The sequence below is a fragment of the Eublepharis macularius genome, chromosome 11 (genome assembly GCF_028583425.1).
Source record: "Eublepharis macularius isolate TG4126 chromosome 11, MPM_Emac_v1.0, whole genome shotgun sequence".
NCBI classification, from domain to species: domain Eukaryota; kingdom Metazoa; phylum Chordata; class Lepidosauria; order Squamata; family Eublepharidae; genus Eublepharis; species Eublepharis macularius.
Genome location: NC_072800.1, coordinates 95,609,094 through 95,633,930, shown reverse-complemented (window position 1 = coordinate 95,633,930; position 24,837 = coordinate 95,609,094). Strand labels below are relative to the sequence as shown.

The window sequence follows — 24,837 nt, the reverse complement described above, 5'->3', positions numbered from 1 at the left end:
TATTCCCTTTCTGCTGCCTCCCAGGCCCTCCACACTTAGGGCCTAGGCACCCGGGTCTCACCCAGCAGCAGGAGCCTCTCCTTCTTCAACCAAGAAGGTGACTCTCTTTTATTCCCTTTCTGCTGCCTCCCAGGCCCTCCACACTTAGGGCCCAGGCACCCGGGTTTCCCCCAGCAGCAGGAGTCTCTCCTTCTTCAACCAAGAAGGGTGACTCTCTTTATTCCCTTTCTGCTGCCTCCCAGGCCCTCCACACTTAGGGCCTAGGCACCCGGGTCTCACCCAGCAGCAGGAGCCTCTCCTTCTTCAACCAAGAAGGGTGACTCCCTTTTATTCCCTTTCTGCTGCCTCCCTGGCCCTCCACATTTAGGGCCCAGGCACCCGGGTTTCACCCAGCAGCAGGAGCCTCTCCTTCTTCAACCAAGAAGGGTGACTCTCTTTATTCCCTTTCTGCTGCCTCCCAGGCCCTCCACATTTAGGGCCTAGGCACCCGGGTTTCACCCAGCAGCAGGAGCCTCTCCTTCTTCAACCAAGAAGGTGACCCTCTTTTTGTTTCCTTCCTGCTGCCTCCCAGGCCCTCCACACTTAGGGCCCAGGCACCCGGGTCTCACCCAGCAGCAGGAGCCTCTCCTTCCTCAACTAAGAAGGGTGACTCTCTTTATTCCCTTTCTGCTGCCTCCCAGGCCCTCCACACTTAGGGCCTAGGCACCCGGGTCTCACCCAGCAGCAGGAGCCTCTCCTTCCTCAACTAAGAAGGGTGACTCTCTTTATTCCCTTTCTGCTGCCTCCCAGGCCCTCCACATTTAGGGCCCAGGCACCCGGGTTTCCCCCAGCAGCAGGAGCCTCTCCTCCTTCAACCAAGAAGGGTGACTCTCTTTATTCCCTTTCTGCTGCCTCCCAGGCCCTCCACACTTAGGGCCTAGGCACCCGGGTCTCACCCAGCAGCAGGAGCCTCTCCTTCTTCAGCCAAGAAGGGTGACTCCCTTTTATTCCCTTTCTGCTGCCTCCCTGGCCCTCCACATTTAGGGCCCAGGCACCCGGGTCTCACCCAGCAGCAGGAGCCTCTCCTTCTTCAACCAAGAAGGTGACTCTCTTTTATTCCCTTTCTGCTGCCTCCCAGGCCCTCCACACTTAGGGCCCAGGCACCCGGGTTTCCCCCAGCAGCAGGAGCCTCTCCTCCTTCAACCAAGAAGGGTGACTCTCTTTATTCCCTTTCTGCTGCCTCCCAGGCCCTCCACACTTAGGGCCCAGGCACCCGGGTTTCCCCCAGCAGCAGGAGCCTCTCCTCCTTCAACCAAGAAGGGTGACTCTCTTTATTCCCTTTCTGCTGCCTCCCAGGCCCTCCACACTTAGGGCCTAGGCACCCGGGTCTCACCCAGCAGCAGGAGCCTCTCCTTCTTCAGCCAAGAAGGGTGACTCCCTTTTATTCCCTTTCTGCTGCCTCCCTGGCCCTCCACATTTAGGGCCCAGGCACCCGGGTCTCACCCAGCAGCAGGAGCCTCTCCTTCTTCAACCAAGAAGGTGACTCTCTTTTATTCCCTTTCTGCTGCCTCCCAGGCCCTCCACACTTAGGGCCCAGGCACCCGGGTTTCCCCCAGCAGCAGGAGCCTCTCCTCCTTCAACCAAGAAGGGTGACTCTCTTTATTCCCTTTCTGCTGCCTCCCAGGCCCTCCACACTTAGGGCCCAGGCACCCGGGTTTCCCCCAGCAGCAGGAGCCTCTCCTCCTTCAACCAAGAAGGGTGACTCTCTTTATTCCCTTTCTGCTGCCTCCCAGGCCCTCCACACTTAGGGCCCAGGCACCCGGGTCTCACCCAGCAGCAGGAGCCTCTCCTTCTTCAACCAAGAAGGGTGACTCTCTTTATTCCCTTTCTGCTGCCTCCCAGGCCCTCCACATTTAGGGCCTAGGCACCCGGGTTTCACCCAGCAGAAGGAGCCTCTCCTTCTTCAACCAAGAAGGGTGACTCTCTTTATTCCCTTTCTGCTGCCTCCCAGGCCCTCCACATTTAGGACCCAGGCACCCGGGTCTCACCCAGCAGCAGGAGCCTCTCCTTCCTCACCCAAGAAGGGTGACTCCCTTTTATTTCCCTTTCTGCTGCCTCCCAGGCCCTCCACATTTAGGGCCCAGGCACCCGGGTCTCACCCAGCAGCAGGAGCCTCTCCTTCCTCAACCAAGAAGGGTGACTCCCTTTTATTCCCTTTCTGCTGCCTCCCAGGCCCTCCGCATTTAGGGCCCAGGCACCCGGGTTTCACCCAGCAGCAGGAGCCTCTCCTTCTTCAACCAAGAAGGGTGACTCTCTTTATTCCCTTTCTGCTGCCTCCCAGGCCCTCCACATTTAGGGCCTAGGCACCCGGGTTTCACCCAGCAGCAGGAGCCTCTCCTTCTTCAACCAAGAAGGTGACCCTCTTTTTGTTTCCTTCCTGCTGCCTCCCAGGCCCTCCACACTTAGGGCCCAGGCACCCGGGTCTCACCCAGCAGCAGGAGCCTCTCCTTCCTCAACTAAGAAGGGTGACTCTCTTTATTCCCTTTCTGCTGCCTCCCAGGCCCTCCACACTTAGGGCCTAGGCACCCGGGTCTCACCCAGCAGCAGGAGCCTCTCCTTCCTCAACTAAGAAGGGTGACTCTCTTTATTCCCTTTCTGCTGCCTCCCAGGCCCTCCACATTTAGGGCCCAGGCACCCGGGTTTCCCCCAGCAGCAGGAGCCTCTCCTCCTTCAACCAAGAAGGGTGACTCTCTTTATTCCCTTTCTGCTGCCTCCCAGGCCCTCCACACTTAGGGCCTAGGCACCCGGGTCTCACCCAGCAGCAGGAGCCTCTCCTTCTTCAGCCAAGAAGGGTGACTCCCTTTTATTCCCTTTCTGCTGCCTCCCTGGCCCTCCACATTTAGGGCCCAGGCACCCGGGTCTCACCCAGCAGCAGGAGCCTCTCCTTCTTCAACCAAGAAGGTGACTCTCTTTTATTCCCTTTCTGCTGCCTCCCAGGCCCTCCACACTTAGGGCCCAGGCACCCGGGTTTCCCCCAGCAGCAGGAGCCTCTCCTCCTTCAACCAAGAAGGGTGACTCTCTTTATTCCCTTTCTGCTGCCTCCCAGGCCCTCCACACTTAGGGCCCAGGCACCCGGGTTTCCCCCAGCAGCAGGAGCCTCTCCTCCTTCAACCAAGAAGGGTGACTCTCTTTATTCCCTTTCTGCTGCCTCCCAGGCCCTCCACACTTAGGGCCCAGGCACCCGGGTCTCACCCAGCAGCAGGAGCCTCTCCTTCTTCAACCAAGAAGGGTGACTCTCTTTATTCCCTTTCTGCTGCCTCCCAGGCCCTCCACATTTAGGGCCCAGGCACCCGGGTTTCACCCAGCAGCAGGAGCCTCTCCTTCTTCAACCAAGAAGGGTGACTCTCTTTATTCCCTTTCTGCTGCCTCCCAGGCCCTCCACACTTAGGGCCTAGGCACCCGGGTCTCACCCAGCAGCAGGAGCCTCTCCTTCTTCAACCAAGAAGGGTGACTCCCTTTTATTCCCTTTCTGCTGCCTCCCTGGCCCTCCACATTTAGGGCCCAGGCACCCGGGTTTCACCCAGCAGCAGGAGCCTCTCCTTCTTCAACCAAGAAGGGTGACTCTCTTTATTCCCTTTCTGCTGCCTCCCAGGCCCTCCACATTTAGGGCCTAGGCACCCGGGTTTCACCCAGCAGCAGGAGCCTCTCCTTCTTCAACCAAGAAGGTGACTCTCTTTTATTCCCTTTCTGCTGCCTCCCAGGCCCTCCACACTTAGGGCCCAGGCACCCGGGTCTCACCCAGCAGCAGGAGCCTCTCCTTCCTCAACTAAGAAGGGTGACTCTCTTTATTCCCTTTCTGCTGCCTCCCAGGCCCTCCACATTTAGGGCCCAGGCACCCGGGTTTCCCCCAGCAGCAGGAGTCTCTCCTTCTTCAACCAAGAAGGGTGACTCTCTTTATTCCCTTTCTGCTGCCTCCCAGGCCCTCCACACTTAGGGCCTAGGCACCCGGGTCTCACCCAGCAGCAGGAGCCTCTCCTTCTTCAACCAAGAAGGGTGACTCCCTTTTATTCCCTTTCTGCTGCCTCCCTGGCCCTCCACATTTAGGGCCCAGGCACCCGGGTTTCACCCAGGAGCAGGAGCCTCTCCTTCTTCAACCAAGAAGGGTGACTCTCTTTATTCCCTTTCTGCTGCCTCCCAGGCCCTCCACATTTAGGGCCTAGGCACCCGGGTTTCACCCAGCAGCAGGAGCCTCTCCTTCTTCAACCAAGAAGGTGACCCTCTTTTTGTTTCCTTCCTGCTGCCTCCCAGGCCCTCCACACTTAGGGCCCAGGCACCCGGGTCTCACCCAGCAGCAGGAGCCTCTCCTTCCTCAACTAAGAAGGGTGACTCTCTTTATTCCCTTTCTGCTGCCTCCCAGGCCCTCCACACTTAGGGCCTAGGCACCCGGGTCTCACCCAGCAGCAGGAGCCTCTCCTTCCTCAACTAAGAAGGGTGACTCTCTTTATTCCCTTTCTGCTGCCTCCCAGGCCCTCCACATTTAGGGCCCAGGCACCCGGGTTTCCCCCAGCAGCAGGAGCCTCTCCTCCTTCAACCAAGAAGGGTGACTCTCTTTATTCCCTTTCTGCTGCCTCCCAGGCCCTCCACACTTAGGGCCTAGGCACCCGGGTCTCACCCAGCAGCAGGAGCCTCTCCTTCTTCAGCCAAGAAGGGTGACTCCCTTTTATTCCCTTTCTGCTGCCTCCCTGGCCCTCCACATTTAGGGCCCAGGCACCCGGGTCTCACCCAGCAGCAGGAGCCTCTCCTTCTTCAACCAAGAAGGTGACTCTCTTTTATTCCCTTTCTGCTGCCTCCCAGGCCCTCCACACTTAGGGCCCAGGCACCCGGGTTTCCCCCAGCAGCAGGAGCCTCTCCTCCTTCAACCAAGAAGGGTGACTCTCTTTATTCCCTTTCTGCTGCCTCCCAGGCCCTCCACACTTAGGGCCCAGGCACCCGGGTTTCCCCCAGCAGCAGGAGCCTCTCCTCCTTCAACCAAGAAGGGTGACTCTCTTTATTCCCTTTCTGCTGCCTCCCAGGCCCTCCACACTTAGGGCCCAGGCACCCGGGTTTCCCCCAGCAGCAGGAGCCTCTCCTCCTTCAACCAAGAAGGGTGACTCTCTTTATTCCCTTTCTGCTGCCTCCCAGGCCCTCCACACTTAGGGCCCAGGCACCCGGGTCTCACCCAGCAGCAGGAGCCCCTCCTTCTTCAACCAAGAAGGGTGACTCCCTTTTATTCCCTTTCTGCTGCCTCCCTGGCCCTCCACATTTAGGGCCCAGGCACCCGGGTTTCACCCAGCAGCAGGAGCCTCTCCTTCTTCAACCAAGAAGGGTGACTCTCTTTATTCCCTTTCTGCTGCCTCCCAGGCCCTCCACATTTAGGACCCAGGCACCCGGGTTTCACCCAGCAGCAGGAGCCTCTCCTTCCTCACCCAAGAAGGGTGACTCCCTTTTATTTCCCTTTCTGCTGCCTCCCAGGCCCTCCACATTTAGGGCCCAGGCACCCGGGTCTCACCCAGCAGCAGGAGCCTCTCCTTCCTCAACCAAGAAGGGTGACTCCCTTTTATTCCCTTTCTGCTGCCTCCCAGGCCCTCCGCATTTAGGGCCCAGGCACTCGGGTCTCACCCAGCAGCAGGAGCCTCTCCTTCTTCAACCAAGAAGGGTGACTCTCTTTATTCCCTTTCTGCTGCCTCCCAGGCCCTCCACATTTAGGACCCAGGCACCCGGGTCTCACCCAGCAGCAGGAGCCTCTCCTTCTTCAACCAAGAAGGGTGACTCTCTTTATTCCCTTTCTGCTGCCTCCCAGGCCCTCCACATTTAGGGCCCAGGCACCCGGGTCTCACCCAGCAGCAGGAGCCTCTCCTTCTTCAACCAAGAAGGGTGACTCTCTTTATTCCCTTTCTGCTGCCTCCCAGGCCCTCCACATTTAGGACCCAGGCACCCGGGTCTCACCCAGCAGCAGGAGCCTCTCCTTCCTCAACCAAGAAGGGTGACTCTCTTTATTCCCTTTCTGCTGCCTCCCAAGCCCTCCACACTTAGGGCCCAGGCACCCGGGTTTCCCCCAGCAGCAGGAGCCTCTCCTTCTTCAACCAAGAAGGGTGACTCTCTTTATTCCCTTTCTGCTGCCTCCCAGGCCCTCCACATTTAGGACCCAGGCACCCGGGTCTCACCCAGCAGCAGGAGCCTCTCCTTCTTCAACCAAGAAGGGTGACTCTCTTTATTCCCTTTCTGCTGCCTCCCAGGCCCTCCACATTTAGGGCCTAGGCACCCGGGTTTCACCCAGCAGCAGGAGCCTCTCCTTCTTCAGCCAAGAAGGGTGACTCTCTTTATTCCCTTTCTGCTGCCTCCCAGGCCCTCCACATTTAGGACCCAGGCACCCGGGTCTCACCCAGCAGCAGGAGCCTCTCCTTCTTCAACCAAGAAGGTGACTCTCTTTTATTCCCTTTCTGCTGCCTCCCAGGCACTCCACACTTAGGGCCCAGGCACCCGGGTCTCACCCAGCAGCAGGAGCCTCTCCTTCCTCAACCAAGAAGGGTGACTCTCTTTATTCCCCTTCTGCTTCCTCCCAGGCCCTCCACACTTAGGGCCCAGGCACCCGGGTTTCACCCAGCAGCAGGAGCCTCTCCTCCATCACCCAAGAAGGGTGACTCTCTTTATTCCCTTTCTGCTGCCTCCCAGGCCCTCCACACTTAGGGCTCAGGCACCCGGGTCTCACCCAGCAGCAGGAGCCTCTCCTTCTTCAGCCAAGAAGGGTGACTCTCTTTATTCCCTTTCTGCTGCCTCCCAGGCCCTCCACACTTAGGGCTCAGGCACCCGGGTCTCACCCAGCAGCAGGAGCCTCTCCTTCTTCAGCCAAGAAGGGTGACTCTCTTTATTCCCTTTCTGCTGCCTCCCTGGCCCTCCACATTTAGGGCCTAGGCACCCGGGTTTCACCCAGCAGCAGGAGCCTCTCCTTCTTCAGCCAAGAAGGGTGACTCTCTTTATTCCCTTTCTGCTGCCTCCCAGGCCCTCCACATTTAGGGCCCAGGCACCCGGGTCTCACCCAGCAGCAGGAGTCTCTCCTTCTTCAACCAAGAAGGGTGACTCTCTTTATTCCCTTTCTGCTGCCTCCCAGGCCCTCCACATTTAGGGCCCAGGCACCCGGGTTTCCCCCAGCAGCAGGAGCCTCTCCTCCTTCAACCAAGAAGGGTGACTCTCTTTATTCCCTTTCTGCAGCCTCCCAGGCCCTCCACACTTAGGGCTCAGGCACCCGGGTCTCACCCAGCAGCAGGAGCCTCTCCTTCTTCAACCAAGAAGGGTGACTCTCTTTATTACCTTTCTGCTGCCTCCCAGGCCCTCCACATTTAGGGCCTAGGCACCCGGGTTTCACCCAGCAGCAGGAGCCTCTCCTTCTTCAGCCAAGAAGGGTGACTCCCTTTTTGTTTCCTTTCTGCTGCCTCCCAGGCCCTCCACGTTTAGGGCCTAGGCACCCGGGTTTCACCCCACAGCAGGAGCCTCTCCTTCTTCAACCAAGAAGGGTGACTCTCTTTATTCCTTTTCTGCTGCTTCCCAGGCCCTCCACATTTAGGGCCTAGGCACCCGGGTTTCACCCCACAGCAGGAGCCTCTCCTTCTTCAACTAAGAAGGGTGACTCTCTTTATTCCCCTTCTGCTGCCTCCCAGGCCCTCCACATTTAGGGCCCAGGCACCCGGGTTTCATCCAGCAGCAGGAGCCTCTCCTCCTCCAACCAAGAAGGTGACTAACTGCCTTTTCCCCCCTTTCTGCTGCCTCCCAGGCCCTCCACATTTAGGGCCTAGGCAATCGGGTTTCACCCTTGGCACCCATTTCGTTACAGTGTCCATCTTGGTTCTGAGCCAGTGCTTCGGGGATGTTATCAGGTGGCTGAGGCAGAACAAACTGAACCTGGATCCAGACAAGACGGGGGTATTGCTGCTCGGGAAGGCCAATATTCTAGAGGGACTGAATCTCCTTGTCCTGGATAAAGTGGAGTTGTCTTTTTCATTGCAAGTTAAGAGTTCGGGGTGCTCAGAAACCTGCCTTGTGCTTTGAAAGCAGGTTGGCATGGACTGCGGCTGGGGACATACGTTGCCCGTTCTGAAATAACTCGGTTGGTTGGCCTTCTGTTTCCAGACTCCTTTCAAGGTGCTGGTTATGGCCGCTAAATAATGACCCACACATGAGAAGAGCCATCCACTTCCATCCCTCCAGGTGTGCCAACGGTGGTCTTCAGGCAACCGCCTGTTTGCTGTCCCACCACTCCTGAGGACGCCTGCCTGGCACAGACCTGAGCGCACGCTTTCCTCCTGAGGCCCCTGGCCTGTGGAATGGCCGCCCTGAAGAGGGGAGGGGGCCCCTTCCTTGGAGGTCTTCAGGTGTCACGTGAAGCTGCCTTGTTTGGCGGGGGTTTGAACAGCAGGCGTCTTTTAAGGGGGACTCGGGGGTGGTTATTTTATTTTGGTTTTAACTGTAGGTATTTTGATCTACTATTGTAAGGGGCCTTGAACCATGAGGAAAGGTGGGCTAAAAATGTTTGCATACATGCACTGGTTAATTGATAACAATTTCATGTCAGAGTTCCTTAAGAGCCTTGGGTCGTATGCCGCCTGGACTCGGGGACTTTCTGTTTTCCAGTTTGCCCAGTAGTCCTAGAATCTCAACTAGCAACACCTCACCTTCACTCAGCAGGATTTTTCAGTCCGGTGGCACCTTAGAAACCAACACGATTTTGTGAGTGTGTGTGTGTGTGTGTGTGTTTAGTGTATCTGAAGGGAGTGCTGACCCGTGAGAGCTCACCCGCTGGCAATCCGGCGGGTCTCTCCGGTGCCACTGGACTCGTGCCCTGCTGTTCTACTGCGGACCGGCACGGCTCCCCACCCGAAGCTCTGCACATCACTCAGTTCTTTAGACCCCTGTCCCTGAAACAGGCGCTCAGGTGCAGGTACACTTCCTAACCTTTTCACAGTGCACACAGATGAAATGAAGCCACTCAGTTCTCTGCAGTTCAGTTTCTTAGCAATCCTGTTATTCCTCTGCTATCCAGTGGCCCAACTGCCTCCCTCGTCAGTTTCCTGCTCCACATATATTTAAATAAATCTTCATTGTTTGTCTTAATGTTTGTAGCATTCTGCTCCTGGAGCTCTCTTTTTGCTTGCCCGTCAACACACATTTCTTTTGCCAGACCCTGGGCTCCTTGCTGCTCATTTGGTCAGTTTTTCCTTAAGCCATAAAGGGTGAAGCATTAGAAATGATAAAACGTTTTATCTAAAGGAAGCGTCCGTATGCATCCTCTCATCGCAGCCACAGACTGAGCAAGGAATCCCAAAGAGAGGCGGAAGAATGCCATTCCTCCACCCCCCCCCACTCTGTGCATGCCCCGTTTCCAAACTCCTGGCAGCCCTTACTCTGTGGCAGGCTCTTCAGCTTCGCCATATTTAGAAGTGTTCTGGTGTCTCTGCTCAGCTGGCAGCCCTCTGCATGGCAACAGCTGCCTTCAGCAGGAGCCCGGGGGCCAAGAGCTCCTCCCCCCTGCCCCTGCATGCCAAGGGTTTCCCTTGCCCCTCCATGCCAAGGGTTTCTGTTCTCTCTGTTTGCCCACCCCCACCCCCACCCCTGGGGTCAAAGAAGTCTTTCCTGAAGTCTCCAGGGACTAGCTGGCTGCTGACACCTTGACCCCCCCCTCCCAAACCCCTCTTCCCTGCTGGGTGTCAGCTTCTAGCTGGAGCGGGCCCTATCATTGTCTCTGGCCAGGGGGGCTGTGGGCATTATGCACCGATGGGTGAGGCTTGAGGGCAATTGCCTTCCCCACTCCTGCCGGATCCCTGCTAAGGGAATGAAAAAATGTAACACTAAAATAAAACGCATTCTCCACAAGTATCATTTTAGGCTGTTGAATGTTGTGTGCTGTTTTTACATTCCTGTCTTGCTTTTAATGGCTCTTAATGTCTTATTGCTTTAGTGATGCCTCCCTGCTCCTGCCAGAGGTGGCGTGCGTGTTTTCTAAATAAATGGCTAAAATAAGCTGACGGGCACTGGGCTCTGGGTTTGGTGGAAACGGCTTCCGAAAGAGGTGCCCCCGGGAACCTCAGGGTTGCATTACTGCGGAGTGCTGAGTGGGCGACCTTGGTGGTGGCACCCCTGCTCCCCACCCCCGTGATCAGTTTCGGAAGCCTGCTCCAAAGCCCCCCCCCCCCCGTGTGTGTGTCACCTGTAGGTCACAGGCAGTGCCCAGAGGCTGGACGGGTGCATCATATCAGATGGCCCAAGCCCTGGTGCTCACTCCCTCCCGGAGCCATGCCGTGGGCCTGCCCCCCTGGCGCTCCAGATCCTACCCCTTCTCCAAATAGGTTGTCCCTGCTTCCATCTCGGGGAGAGGAGAATGGTGTTTTGCATGGGAGGGACTGAAAAAGCAGATGAGGGTGTCTGCCGAGGAAATGCACAACGCTTTGCTTCAAGGCTATCGTCGTTGTCGTCGAGATTTCTTCGAGGGGATTAGGGACCTGGAAGCACCCCGTTGGGTTGCCACAGGAAGCTTTAAGACAAAGTTAACTTAAAAACAGTCCTAAATAAAACCATCAGCTGCCTTCTGAAGATCAGCAGAGAGGGGCGAGGGGCATCTCCCCGGAGAGGCAAGTCATGTGGCTGATACCAAAAAGGCCCTGTCTGGTCTTATGAGGCGAGCTTTAGCAGACAGGTATCTTCTGTGTATTGGTGGCCCCGCAGCCCAAACCTCCTGATCCCCTCTCCCAGTGGTTTCATATGGATGTTAAATAACTTGGGGGATAAAACTGCGGACCCCACAGGCCAATGGCCAGGGGCAGAGCAGGGATCACCTACCTCTGCCTCCTGAGACCAGCCTTCCAGGCAGGGCTTGAACCGCTATAGCACAGTGCCCCTTGGCCCCAGTGCTGAGGGGCTGTTCGGCCGAGAGATCCAGCAGGACTTGCAGGGTCCCATGCTACTGCCTAGTTCTCAGCAGAGGTCGTTGAGCAAGGTGGCCAAAGCACTCCCCGTTCCAAGCCCTGAACCGAAGCCGGACTGAGAGGGGGCCGGGAAATCAATCTCCTCCAAAAGGCCCTGGAGCTGGGAAGCAGCCACCTTCTCTAGCGCCTGGCCCAGGAATGGAAGACTGAAGCCTGGCCAGAAGTTCTCCAGCGTGGGAGGACTCACGCAGGGCTTTTCAGAACAGGTCCAGTCACTGCCTCCTTGAGCACAGCTGGCGCAACTCCCACGGTGAAGGAAGCATTTACTACTCCCCTGATCCACTCGGCCAGTCCCCCTCTGGCAGCTTTTATCACCCAGGAAGGACACGGATCTCACCCGTCCGAGGATCTTGTCTACTTCCTCATGCTCCACAAGCTGAAAGGAATCCTAGAATCCTAGAACTGGACGGGGCCTTACATGGCATCGAGTCCAACCCCCTGCCCAAAGCAGGAACAGCCTAAAACATCCCCAACTGGTATTCATTCAGCTGCTTCTTGAAGACTGCCAATGAGGGGGAAGCCACCACGTCCCCAAGCGGCCAATTCCACTGCTAAATTACTCTTAATGTGAAGAAGCTCTTCCCAAAGTCCAGCCAGTACCTTCCCTCCTGTAGTTTAAACCCATTATTTTGAGTCCTATTCTCTGTTGCCAACGGGAACAGCTCCCTTCCCCGCTGTCAGTGACAGCCTTTCAAATACTTAAAGAGAGCAAGCATGTCTACTCTCGGCCTCCTCCAAACTCAACATTCCCAGGTCCCTCAGTCTTTCCTAGCAGGCCTTGGTCTCCAGGCCCCTGATCGTCCCGGTCGCTCTCTGCACCCATGCCCAGTTTGTCCACATCCCTTTTGGAAGTGAGGCCTCCAGAACTTCACACAATACTCCAGGTGGGTCCTGACCAACGTGGCATATTGTGAGAATGCATATAATCCATATACATTGGAGATAACAGATGCCAAGAGGGCATCATTTGAACGTGCCCCTACGCCAGTATCTGGGTGGTTGTGTCTGCAAAGCAGCAAATTGATCGCAATGGGCCATTGTGTGGTCAGAGTCCCGTTCCCTTGGGCTACCATGTAGAAGCCCCCAAACCACAAGGGACAGCTCAGCTGGACAATTATGTGCAGGTGCCATCTACTACGGCTACTATCTACTATTTGCAAGATTATTTATGGGCTTGAGGGCCTCCCCTCTGCCAAGGTCAGTTACCACCGGCCAAGTGGGACTTGCCAGGGCAGAGGAGGCCGGTCGGCAAGGCGGGATCCAGGGCACGGTTGTCAGGTCCCCTTACCCTCCTGGCAGGAGAGGGGGACACAGCAGTTCGGTGTGCCTGCTCCTGATACAGCCTGACAACATCACTTCCAGGAGTGACATCATCGCGCAAGCCCCGGGAGTGCTCCCGGGTTTCGTGCCAGGCCAATTTGGGTCCCTAATGGGCTGAATCGGCATGGTGCAAAGCCCAGAAGCACTCCCGGGCCAGTGCGATGATGTCATTGCACCACCCCAGGATGCCCGTTCCCGCGCCTTTCCCCCGCTGGCCAGGTGAGCGGTGTCAGGGAGGAGGCTGGGAGCAGGGGATGCCCTGCCGCCACCAAGGGACCAGCAACCCCACTCCAGGGTCCCCACTCCCTCCGTTGCCCTTGGCAGTCAACATTTGGGCTCACTGGCCCTCCGGACTCTCTGAGCAGTGGCCTGGCAGGAGTGAGCTGGTTGTATTTTTGCAGCCTGTTCTGTTGACGCTGACTTCAATGTCTTATTAAATGTTGTTCACCTGCCCTCCTTTTAGATGGTTTTGGTTTCGTTACCAGACTTGTTTCACAGTTACCTGGGAGGGAGGCAAGCATAAGTCCATTTCAAACCAAGAAATAAAAACCCTCCCGTCTCTTCTCTCCGATTCCTCCCTGCTGCTTTCCCTTTAAACAGGCCACATCTGTTTGTCACAAGACAGATGCCCAGGAATAGAACATGCTGCAACCGGACTCCCTGGCAGCAGGGCGTCCCTTCTTCGCCTTGCCGCAGCCCTTTGGTCCCAGAGATTCCCCCTCATTCTTCAGACCAGCCCCACTGGGGCCGGAGGCATCCTTCATGGAGCCCATTGTGACTGCCAAGGCAAAGGGCCCTGCTCAGGCCTTCTGGCAGGCCCTCCTCGCTGGAGACGGGCGCGCCATCGTCTGCCTCCTTGGAGACCCCCAGGGTGGGGTGGGCCCCAACTCTGTCTTTGACACCAGTGACCTGGAGGAGTGGAAGAACTACCGCTTCAATTCCCGCTGGCTGAGTGTGTTGGGGGAGAGGGGCTGGCAGGCAGGAAGCAGCTGAGCGGAGGGGAGCACAGGGCCCCCGGAAGCTCAGCGGCTGGGCAGGGCCGCTGCTGGGGAGGGAGAGCGCGCAGGCAGGTGGGCCTTGGGTGGTGGAGAAGGAAGGGCCTGTCTCTTCTAGGGTTGCCAGCCTCCAAGTGGTGGCTGGAGATCTCCTGGAATTACTAGTGATCTCCAGGTGACAAAGATCAGTTCCCCTGGAGAAAATGGCTGCTTCGGAGGGTGGAGTCTATGGCATTATACCCCACCGAGGCCCCTCCCCAAACCCAACCCTTTCTAGGCTCCACCCCCAAAATTTCCAGGGATTTCCCAACCTGGACCTGGAAACCCCGGTCCCTTCCTGGGGCTGGCAGCAGCTGGGGGCGGGCGGGCAGGCGGGCGGGCTGCCGGACTAGGGCGATCCCTCCCTTGTCCCGCAGGCCTGAGGCCCAGAGAGACCTGTCCAAGCATGCCTAGAGTGCCCTGTTAGCCGGACAGTGCGTGGCGCTGCCTGGATCCTGACGCTCTGACCATCTCTCCTGCAGGGCTCTGGGCACTGACCTACAAGCAGGAGCTCACCACCCCTCTCCATATCACAGCAAGCCGTGGCTACGTGGACTGCCTGCGCCATCTGCTGCTCCGGGGGGCAGAGGTGGACTTGGCCCCTGGGGGCCAGACAGCGCTGCACGTGGCCTGCACAGCGGCCATGACGGACTGCGTCAGGCTCCTCCTCTCTTCTGGTGCTGACCCCGAGGCCATCTCTGAGGATGGGTTCAAGCCCTTGCACCTGTGCCAGAGCGCAGGATCCTTTGCGTGAGTGCTCCCCCCCCCCCTGCAGAGGTGCTTAGTTATTCTAAGGCACCAGAGCTCAGCTAAGGGAACTGTGAGAGGACTGTGTGGCCTTTGACAAGGGCGGGGCCCTTCAAAGCCAGGCAGGCCTCGAGGTGAGGGGCTGGCGTGATGGCCGTTCCCCCGCACCTGGAGGAAGCCACCGGGGTGGGCCTGGCCCATGGTTTGGCTGCCCTTGAAGAAATGTCTCACTCTTCCAGGTGTGCTCAGCTCCTGCTGCGCCATGCTGCAAGCGTGAACAGCATCTCTGAGGAGGAAGAGGACACCCCCCTGCACATGGCTGCACGGCTTGGCCTGGTGGAGCACGTGCGGCTTTACCTGAGCTATGGAGCCAGCCTGGAGGCCAGGAACACTGAGGGACAAACACCGCTGAACGCGGCCTGTGCCCAGTCGCACCCTCCCCATGCCATGGAGGACTATTACCAAGTGTGCCAGCAGCTGGTGAATGTTGGTGCCCACGTGAACACCTCTGACCGTGATCGCCAGCGCCCGCTCCACCAGGCCTGCAAGAACACCAACCCCGGAGTGGTAGAGCTGCTCCTTGCCCAGGGGGCCAACGTCAACATCATGAGCTACAGTGGCAACACAGCCATGCACAACATCCTGCAAGTGGCATCCTACAAGCTGGACCACCAGCCGGAGCAGGTGGTGCGGGACCTGCTCAACCATGGGGCGGTCCGGGTCTGGCCAGGAGCCCTTCTCAAGGTACGGCCAACAGAATGGGAGCAGTTGGAAGAGCATGTGGAGGAGGAGGAGGAGGAGGAGGAGGAGGAGGAGGATGGGAGAGGGCGGTGGCTTGTGCCCTGCAGAGGGTGACTGTGCTGGAAGCCACGCTGTGGTGCCTCCCCCCCACCCCAGCCCCACTAGCCTTTCCTCGGAAGTGGCCAGCCTCCTTTGGCCCCTGGGGTAGGGTTGCCAGTCTCCAGGTGGTGGCTGGGCATCTCCCGGAATTACAACTGATCTCCCGGTGACAAAGATCACTTCCCCTGGGGGAAATGGCTGCTTGGAGGGTGGACTCTGTGGCATTATAACCATTCTGAGGCCCCTCCCCTCCCTAAACCCCACCCTCTCCAGGCTCCACCCCCAAAATCTCCAGGAATTTCCCGATGTGGACCTGGCAACCCTTCCGTGGGGCCTTCCACTTCCGGGTTCGTTTGCATGAGTCTCCAGGGCATGCCCGGGCCTCTGGGCTCTGTGACTGGGGTGGGCAGGGGCCACCACCTTCCTCCCAAGAACTTTTTACATGTCTGAAAATTGAAACTCCAGCTAGAGTCGCCATCCCCAGATGGGAGGGCAACAAAAAAGAGGCTCTCCCAGTGAAAAGGCAAACAAACGGAGTGGCCAAGCCACAATTTTGTGGCCAAAATCGAGAGGGTGCAGAGGAGAGCGACGAGGATGATCAGGGGTCTGGAGACTGAGCCCTACGAGGAAAGGCTGAGGGCCTTGGGAATGTTTAGTTTGGAGAAGGTTGAGGGGGGACATGATTGCTCTCTTTAAGTATTTGAAAGGCTGTCATTTGGAGGAGGGCAAGGAGCTGTTCCAGTTGGCAGCAGAGGGTAGGACGCGAAGCAATGGGCTAAAACTACATGCACAAAGGTACCGGCTGGATATTAGGAAAAACTTTTTCACGGTCAGAGTAGTTCAAAGGTGAAACCAGCTGTCTGGGGAGGTGGTGAGCTCCCCCTCACTGGCAGTTTTCAAGAAGAGGCTGGATGAATACTTGTCAGAGATGCTTTAGGCTGATTCTGCACTGGGCAGGGGGTTGGACTAGATGGTCTGTATGGCCCCTTCCAACTCTATGATTCTATGATTCTATGAACTGGAGGCCCAGGAATGCTACTATCCCAATAAACGTCAAAGATAAATCAAGGTATAGTCACTAATTGGAATAGCCAAATGTATAAATAAGCAATATAGCTGTACTAGTGTATAAAGTGGCGTAGCGCATATATGAATATATAGCTATACTTAATAGTTCATACAAGATCAGATATACAGCCAATAAATACAATACATTCAATCATTATAGACTATTCGAATTGCACATAATACAAAAACTAGCCGTGTAGTAACATTGTCAAGTCTGTTCCTTTAAGAGAATGCACACTCTTAAAGGCATGCAGTGAACCGGACAGCCAGTAGATTTGTGGCCGACAAAATGAGATCCTTCTTTACACAACGAGTAATGAAGACGTGCAATTCTTTGCCAGAGGATGTCGTGATGGCAACAAGAATGGTTAAAAGGGAATTAGATTCTTGGAGGACAGGTCAGTCCGTGGCTATGAGCCAAGGGGAGATAAGGGAGCCTCCACATCCAGAGGATAAGAGGCAACATCGGGGGAAGGGCCTCGGCCTTTGTGGCTTGCCTGTTGGCCCTTCAGGGCTGTGAGAAATTCAGCATCCTGTGAGAAACACGATGCTGAATTAGATAGATAACTGGTCTCAGCAACGGGGCTCTTCTGGTGCTCTTATGAGTGTTTGTTTGTTTGTTTGTTTGTTTGTTTGTTTGTTTGTAGTCCGCCTTTCTCACTGAGACTCAAGGCAGATTACATAGTATGAGATTAATACAATCAGTATCAAGGACATTTCCATAAACAATGCCATTGGGTAAAAAGATACAAGATGAAAAGACATACCATTAGCAAGGATCCAATACAGAGTAGAAGAAATACTGAAGCAGAACATAATCAATTCTAGGACTGACATTAGACAACATGGAGCACAAGTGGTACCTAGGAGTGTCCGGGGGCTGGGTCCCAGCCCCCAGACTTGGTAGGAGGGAACAGCAAGTCAGCCGGGCTGACGGGCAAACAGAGGGGGCAGCCAGCAGACAGCAGGTCAACTGGTCAGCCAGCTGACAGCAGGTCAACCGGTCTGACTGGCAGGCAGAGGGGGCAGCTGGGGGACAGCAGGTCAACCCCTCACACAGGCAAATGGAGCCAGAACCTGCCGGTGCCAGGGGCAAGGGGCAAAAGCCCAGGGCCTCAGGAGGCAGGGGGAGACAGAGAGAGGCCAGCGAGTCCACTCCCCTAGGGAGGGAAAGGGGGCTAGGCAAGGCGGAAGGGGGCAAGGGCAGAGGGATTGGGAGCCCAGCAGTCACCCACCCAAAGACCTTACCTGAGGAGGAGAAGCAGCAGCAGCCCCAACAACCCAAAGCCACGCCCCAGCTAGAAAATAGTAGCCGGGCCCAGGAGTTGCCAAAAGCCAAGCCACTCCAGGTGGGGCTATTGGAGGCACTCTGCAGGAAGCCCTGGGCAACCAGCCAAGGAGCCGCAGCTGGACCCACCTTCAGCCATCAGCTCTGCCAGGGAGGCTGGGCTGCTAGCCAGGGGACTGCAGCTGGACATGCCTTCAGCAATCAGCCAAGGCAGGGAGGCTGGGCAGCCAGAGAACAAGGCACAGCTGGTGCTGGTCAGTGGGGCCAGATCAGCTACCCCAGCTGCAACTGCTTGGTGCAGCCCAAGGCCAGGCTGGAAGAGGGGTGGGGCAGTAGAAGGAAGCCCTATAAAAGCTGGCTGGGAAGAGCCCTGTGGTGGTGGGTGTGAGTGAGGAGTGATGATGTGGAGTGAGAGCAGTAAGATGCAAGGGTGGAGGTTTGGAGGAGAGTTCTGGAAGGAGGAGACGAAGGAGGACGCAGAGGGTAAGCAGGCCAGGTTGAGCAGGCCAGCGAGTGGACTGAGAGGGAGTCTGGGTGAGGTATACCGCCCCTCCTTCCACAGAGCAGGGTCCTGCAGAATCCCTGGCCCCCCTGTGACGTCAGGAGCAGACCGCCCAGTGCCACGCCTAGCGGCAGCGGCGGCAAGCCCTGACAAGGAGTGCATATTTAAAGCAACAGATAATATGTAAGGCAATATAGTGATGAAGTCTATGGTCCCTAACTCATTAGCGAAGCATCTGAGACCCCATCCCTACAATGTCCCTCCCATTTGAGTAAAAAGCCTTTTTGAATAATTCGCTTTCGCATCGTTTGTGGGAAGCCAGGAGAGTGGGGGCTCTTCTGACTTCCTCAGGCAGGCCGTTCCACAGGGTAGGGGCCACCACAGAGAAAGCCCATGTGCAGGCTGCTGTTGATTTCGCCCATGTGCAGGGTGGCACCTGCAAGAGACCCTGTTCAGATGAGCGAAGCTGCCATGGAGGGACATTGGGAGGGAGGCGGTCCCGTAGGTATGCTGGGCCAAGGCTGTGAAGAGCTTTGTATGTAATAACCAGTACCTTGAACTGAGCACGGTAACTGATAGTTAGCCAATGGAGTGACTGTAGGATGGGAGTGATGTTCAAGCTCCTGCTTGCTCCTGATAATAGTTGAGCTGCAGCATTTTGCACCAATTGGAGCCTCCTAGTTAACTTAGATGGGTGGGAGACCAATGTATAGTGTATTACAATAGTCAAGTTTTGATGTTACCATAGCGTGGATCCAAGTGGCCATGTCAGCTGTGTCGAGATAAGAAGCCATCTTCCAGGCTAGAGTGAGATTGTAGTAAGCATTTTTTGTGGCTGCCTTAACTTGTTTTTCTAGTAGTAGCACTGGATCCAGTATAACCCCCAGGCTCTTAACCGAGTCTGCAAGGGTCAGACGAACTCCATCGAAAGTGGGGAGTACAATGTCTTTCAAGATCTCTGCCTTCCCAACAAGCATCACTTGTTCATATCCTCAAAGAAACGCAAATGGGTGACCAGTGAGCAGAAGAGCTGACCACAGTCTCAGATAACTGGACACTCTGCAGGCTGAGATTTCTAAAGGTCAGCACGGGTTCCTCAGCAAGAAGTCATGTCAGGCTAACCTTATCTCCTTGTCTGATGTTACTACTTTGGTGGATGAGGGGAATGTTACAGACATAGTTTATCTTGATTTCAGTTGGGCTTTTGATAAAGTCCTGCATGATATTCTTGTTGATAAGCTGGGAAAATGTGGTTTGGATCCTACTACTGGTAGGTGGATTTGTAATTGGTTGACAGATTGCACGCAAAGAGTGCTAGTTAGTGGTTCCTCGTCCTCTTGGAGAAGAGTGACAAGTGGAGTTCCTCAGGGATCAGTCCTGGGACCTGTTCTGTTCAACGTTTTTATTATTGATTTGGATGAAGGAATAGAGGGAATGCTTATTAAATTTGCAGACGATACTAAATTGGGAGGGATAGCAAATATAGTAGAAGAGAGTCAAGATATAGGATGATCTTGATAGGCTGGGAAACTGGGCAAAAACAAATAAAAGGAATTTCAGCAGGGATAAATGCAAAGTTCTGCGTTTAGATAAAAAAAAAATCAAATTCCTAATTACAGGATTCATAAGACTTGTCTTGGCAGTAGTACAAATCAAAAGGAATTACGGGTCTTAGTAGACCATACACTGAACATGAGCCAGCAGTGTGATGTGGCAGCTAAAAAGGCCAGTGTGATTTTGGGCTGCATCAACAGAACTAGCATTCAGATCATGTGATGTAATGGTACCACTTTACCATCCTCTGATTATTTATTTATTTATTTATATTTTGAAACACTTGCATTCTCCCTTCCCCCCCCAAACAGGGGCCCCAAGGTGGTTAGACCTCATTTGGAGTACTGGAGAGGAGACGACTGAGAGGTGATACAATTAACCATCTCCAAGTACTTGAAGGGCTGCCATGTAGAGGATGGCGTGGAGTTGTTTTCCGCTGCTCCAGGTCGGACCAGAACCAATGGGTTGACATTAAGAGCTTTCGGCTAAACATTAGGAAGAACTTCCTGACAGTTAGAGCGGTCCCTCAGTGGAACAGGCTTCCTCAGGAGGTGCTGGATGCTCCTTCTTTGGAGGCTTTTAAGCAGAGGGTAGAGGGCCTCCTGTGAGGAGGCTATGACTCAGTATGAAGGGAGGGCATGAAGGGAAGAGCCGGCGCTTGGCTCTCTTGGCCCTTCCTCACATGCCTTGGGTAATGCCGACTGCCGCTTCGGGGTCAGGAAGGAATTTTCCTCCAGGCCAGATTGACTGAGGATCCTGGAGGGTTTTTGCCTTCCTCCAGGCATTGATCAGGGATCACTGAGGGAGTGGAGGGGGGTAGGTGTGAATTTCCTGCACTGTGTCGGGTGTTGGACTAGATGACCCTTGGGGGACCCTTCCAGCTCTATGATTCTATGGTTTCTCCACCTCTGAAATACTGCCATTCTGGCTTTTGTGTGGTGTTGCGCCTGTGCCATGTCCTGCAGCATCTCTCTCTCTCTCACTCTTTCCCTCCCATGCAGGTGCTTCGCCATTGCTGTGCCTCCCCCCGCACAATCGAGGCCCTGGTCAACAGTTATGAGCGTGTGCGTGTCACAGAGGAGTGGGAAGAGGCTGTCCCAGCTGAGCTTGTGCAGGTGAGCCTGCAGTCCTGGGTCTATTCCACAGGCAGAAGCCCCAGCCACAAGTGCGTGGCCCGTGCAGCTTCCACCCCTGTGGCCTGCCACCCTCTTGGCCCCTCGAGGTCCCTGGGGCAACAGGCGTCCCTTTGGAGGAGGGCTGGAGGAGGGCAGCAGCTGCCACGTTTCCCAGGCTGAGAGGTCCAATGCCTGCCTTCCTGCCCATAGAGATCAGCCGAAGGGAAGCTGAGAGGAGGGCAAGGAAGGTCAAATCTCTGCAGTGTGCATGGAAATCATTTAAAGCCACAATAATGGAAGCACGGGTGAAAGTTATGGTGGTCATCAGGAAAGTTACGCCCACATCTGCCAGCCAGGTTAATGAGCACAGTTAAGGAACCCCTGAGCAAGTGGCAGGCTTCCCAAATGAAGTGGCTAGACAGGAGCGCAGGCTCTGGCAAAAGGAGTGCCCCAGAGGTGAGCACACAGAGAATTTGAGGAGTGGGTTACTCAAAACATTACAACAATGAATAAGCAGCTCTTAAATGACAGGAAACTGACCAGGGAGGCGATGGGACCCTTAGACAAAAAAAGGGGAGAAAGGGTGGCTAAAGGCAGATTGGGAGACTGCAGAGAAATAGAATACACCCTGCCTGTCTGTGGAAAACGTCAGGCAGTTACTCACGCCACAGCTGCTATTTTTATGGGAGATGTTGGGAAAACAGAGTCAAACCAATTCGACAAGTTATGAAGTTCTAAGGCTGATAGACAAATTAAACAGTAACAAGTCATGGAGTCCAGGTGGCACATACCTGTAGATTCTTGAGGGGCTCGGATGTGAAATTCTTGGTCTCCTGACAAAACTATGGAATTCGTTGCCAAAGGTGGCGTCCCTTCTAGAGGGCTGACAGCAGCAACTGTGGCACTGATCTCAAAAAGGTATGAAGGGGGGTGGGGTATGGGAAATCACTAGCCTGTTAAGTGGCTGGATAGAGCGTTTTCGGGGATGCTTTAGGCTGTTTCTGAATTGGGCAGAGGGTTGGACTGGACGGTCTGTAAGGCCCCTTCCAACTCGTTCTATGCTTCTACAATTTGTAAAAGATAGAATTGTAGAAGAAAGAGCCTTTCCGACGGGGACTCAGCCACGGGGACTTGTGGTTTCCTGATCAACCTCTTAGAAATCTGCAAACGGCTAACATGCTAAACAGGAGAACCTAAGGAGAGCCAGCCAGATCAGACCCGCAGCCCATCTAGTCCAGCCTCCTGTTTCACACAGAGGGCAACCAGTAGCCCTGGAGGGCCAAACAACCAGTGCAAAGAGGCCGAGGCCTTCCCCAGCTTCTGACGTGCAGCTCTGGGATTCAGAGGTTTGCAGCCCTGTAGACGGCGGCTCCCTTCCGTCACTGTGGCTTGCAGCCTTAGATAGGGCTTCTCCTCCAGGAATTTGTCCAACCTGGCCATACATGTGGCCATCTCTACCTCCACTGGCAGTGCAGTGCACAGTTTAATTACGTGAGTAAGTAAAGGAGAACGTCCTTCTGTCTGTCCTGAACCTGTCTGCCAGCAATTTCCTTGGGAGCCCCCAAGTTCTAGAATTGTGGGAGAGAGAAGGAGCTCCCTCTGTCCACGTTCTCCACCCATTGCCTAATTTTACAACCACTATCCTTTGCCAATAAAAATCCAACGATTCATTCCAACTTAGGTATAAGTAGGTGATGTATTTTTAAAAGATTTCTATCTGCTGCCGCAGAGTGGTTAAGTGGTTGGGTTGGGAATCAGCACTCTGCTGGTTGGAATCCCACTTCTGCCCTGAGCTCAGCAGGCAGCCTTGGGTGAGCCCCTCCTCTTAGCCCAACTCTCCAGCTGTATTGTTGGGATAATGATAACCCCGACATTGTTCACTGCTCTGAGTGGGGCACTCATCTGTCTAGAAGGGCAGAACATAAGCACTATTATTATCGTTCTCACGGTTCCCGCTAACCCAGCTCTCATACGATCCATCGTCTGTGTGCAATGGTGCTGGAAACTCATTTCCCAAGAATGCGAGACCCAGATTTAGAATAGGACTGTATACAGGCAAGAAAGGGCTTCACTCTCCCCCCGCCATGTTCCAAACCCAAAACTACCCCTGGGGTATCATTTTCTCTATTGGGGAGCTGCACATGTACTGATGGGCTACCTGTGCACCTCTGCTAATGGGGCCAATAGCTGCCCCGGGTTAGGCAAATAGTGTCTCTTCCCGCTCTGCACTGTAGTTCGAATCCACATTGGGACCCACAGACCTGAGAGACGACTTCCCAGCAGCGAGACACAGGGCTGTTCTCCAGCCAGACCCAACTGTTAAAAAAAACCCATCTCATCTAGTCTGGCCATTCGATACTGATTTGATCGGCATGCAGGCAACGGAGGCGTCTGCTGCTTGGAGCCGTTCTGTCTGGTCTCTTGTGCTGATAAGGTTCTGGACACTCCTTGCTTCAAGTCTAGATCCATTCAGAATTCGGCAATCCTAATCTTATTATATTGCTTGTTAGATGTCTCCTTATAAATAATGTAAATAAATAATAAATAAAATTTCAGTGTCGCCCCCCCATAACCCAGCAAGCCCCCTCTTCCCAAAAGCTGCCCTGTCGATCAGCTGAGAAAGGGGAAAGGCCCGAAAGGATTGGAGGAGGGAGAGGAGAAGGCGGAGCTTGGCCCCATCCATTTGAGGCGGAGCTTAGTTCTGCTCCTCCCATCGGCTGCAGGCAGAGCAGTGCTGCAGATGCTTCTCCTACAGCCGCCCTGCGTCGCTCCCTGCATGGGCAGCAGCCCACGGTCAGTCAGCCCCCCCCCCGTGTGGTGAGTAAGTGTACCGTGATGTTCACTGGGGGGGAAATCCTAACATCAGAAATGCACTGAGGGAGCCTGAAGTGGTGGAGATGCTGAAGACCTGTTGTGGTCTTGGAGCTTTGCTGGAAAGCTGAATAAAAATGTTGACCAGCCGTGAAAAACACAAATTGTACACTAGGGTCTTTTTAGGAGAAGGATCGTGGCCAGTATAGTAATGCCTTGATATGGATCTATGCTGTGACCACATTTGGAATAATGTGCACAATTCTGGTCAACCCATTTCAAAAACAATATTGCATAGCTAGGAAAGACATGGAATACGGCAACTAGAATGACTCAGGGCCGCCGTTCCAGAAATTCCTATGGAGAAAAGCAAAAGAGCCCGAGACTTCTCCGTTCATAGAAAAGATGAAATGATAAAAGTTTATTTTAAAATATGCCTAACTCAGATAGAGAGAACTTCTTGTCTCTGTCCTGAACTCCTGGCACTTGGGGGCACCTGGTGAGGTCAATGGGGAGTAGATTCAGGATGAACAAGGAGGCCCACCTGAGGCTGTGGGCCCTAGCTCACAAAAGCTTATGCTGAAACACTGGAAAACTGTGCTCACCTTTAAGGAGCTTTTCCACTCCGTGAGTAAGTAACTTGTGGAATTCACTGCCGCAGGACGTACTGATTGGCCTCTAGGTGGCCTTCAAAAGGGATAAGACAAATGCATAGAGGCCCTCACTGGCCCCACCACTGACTATCAGGCACAGTGATTTAACCGGTCCTCTCCTCTGCACAGCCTGCCCTCGGCCTCTGTGCGCCGTGTCACCCTCCCAGCTTGGCCGCTTTGGGCCGCAGGGTGCTGCTGTCCGAGCTGGACCACTGATTTGACTCAGAGCAGCTGCTCTTGTGTCCCCTCTGCTTCGGCGAGCTCATCGCACCCTCTTTTCTCTTGCAGAAGCACCCCAGGTTTTTCCAGTCGCTCTTCTCCCTGGGCCAGAGCCCCCGATCCCTGCAGCACCTGGCTCGGTGTGCCCTCCGGAGGTGCCTGGAAGGGCGGCTTCTGCAGGCCCTCCCGGAGCTGGGCCTGCCACTCTCCCTGCAGCAGTTCTTGCTGCTCCACTTTGAGGACGTCTTATACTAGGGCCGAGCCCCTGCCCGGAGGTCTGGAGGGAGCCGAGGAAAGGCCTCACCCAAAACAAGACAGCCCCTTCCCCCGACCTTCTCTTTGGGGCTGGTCAAGGCATCTCTGCCTCTGGCACCGTGAGCTGCAGCTGCTCAGGGCAAACACCCCTCCTGTTCTGCACAACAAGGACATCCCCAGTGAATCCTGCCTTTTGCTTCTGTGATGGTGAGCCAGCAGGCCGCCCCTCGCCACATCTGGTCCAAACCTGACTGCAATGGGATGGCTGTGGGGCTGAGCATCTGCCCCCTTCGTTTCCCATAGCAACTTCCTTTCACGGGGCTCTGGCAAATGGTCATGAGCAGGAGTTGCAGCAGCTGCTGGAGTGTGGAGAGGATCCAGGACAGTTTGCTTGGTGCTTAACATGCAAGAAGGAAATTATGTCCCAGGCAAGCCCTGAG

At 55.3% G+C, this 24,837-nt stretch overlaps 1 protein-coding gene across 1 annotated transcript in view; it reads left to right on the top strand.

The window, feature by feature from the left end:
* The window catches only part of ASB10 (ankyrin repeat and SOCS box containing 10), a 30,383-nt gene extending 5,752 nt beyond the window's left edge, over positions 1 to 24,631 (top strand). The window contains exons 2-5 of the mRNA XM_054991872.1: positions 13,828 to 14,095; positions 14,332 to 14,836; positions 20,346 to 20,459; positions 24,212 to 24,631. Of these exons, the coding sequence (XP_054847847.1) occupies positions 13,828 to 14,095; positions 14,332 to 14,836; positions 20,346 to 20,459; positions 24,212 to 24,397 (1,073 nt within the window). The 3' untranslated portion in view covers positions 24,398 to 24,631. The remainder of the gene's footprint in view (positions 1 to 13,827; positions 14,096 to 14,331; positions 14,837 to 20,345; positions 20,460 to 24,211) is intronic.
* Positions 24,632 to 24,837: the final 206 nt, after the last annotated feature.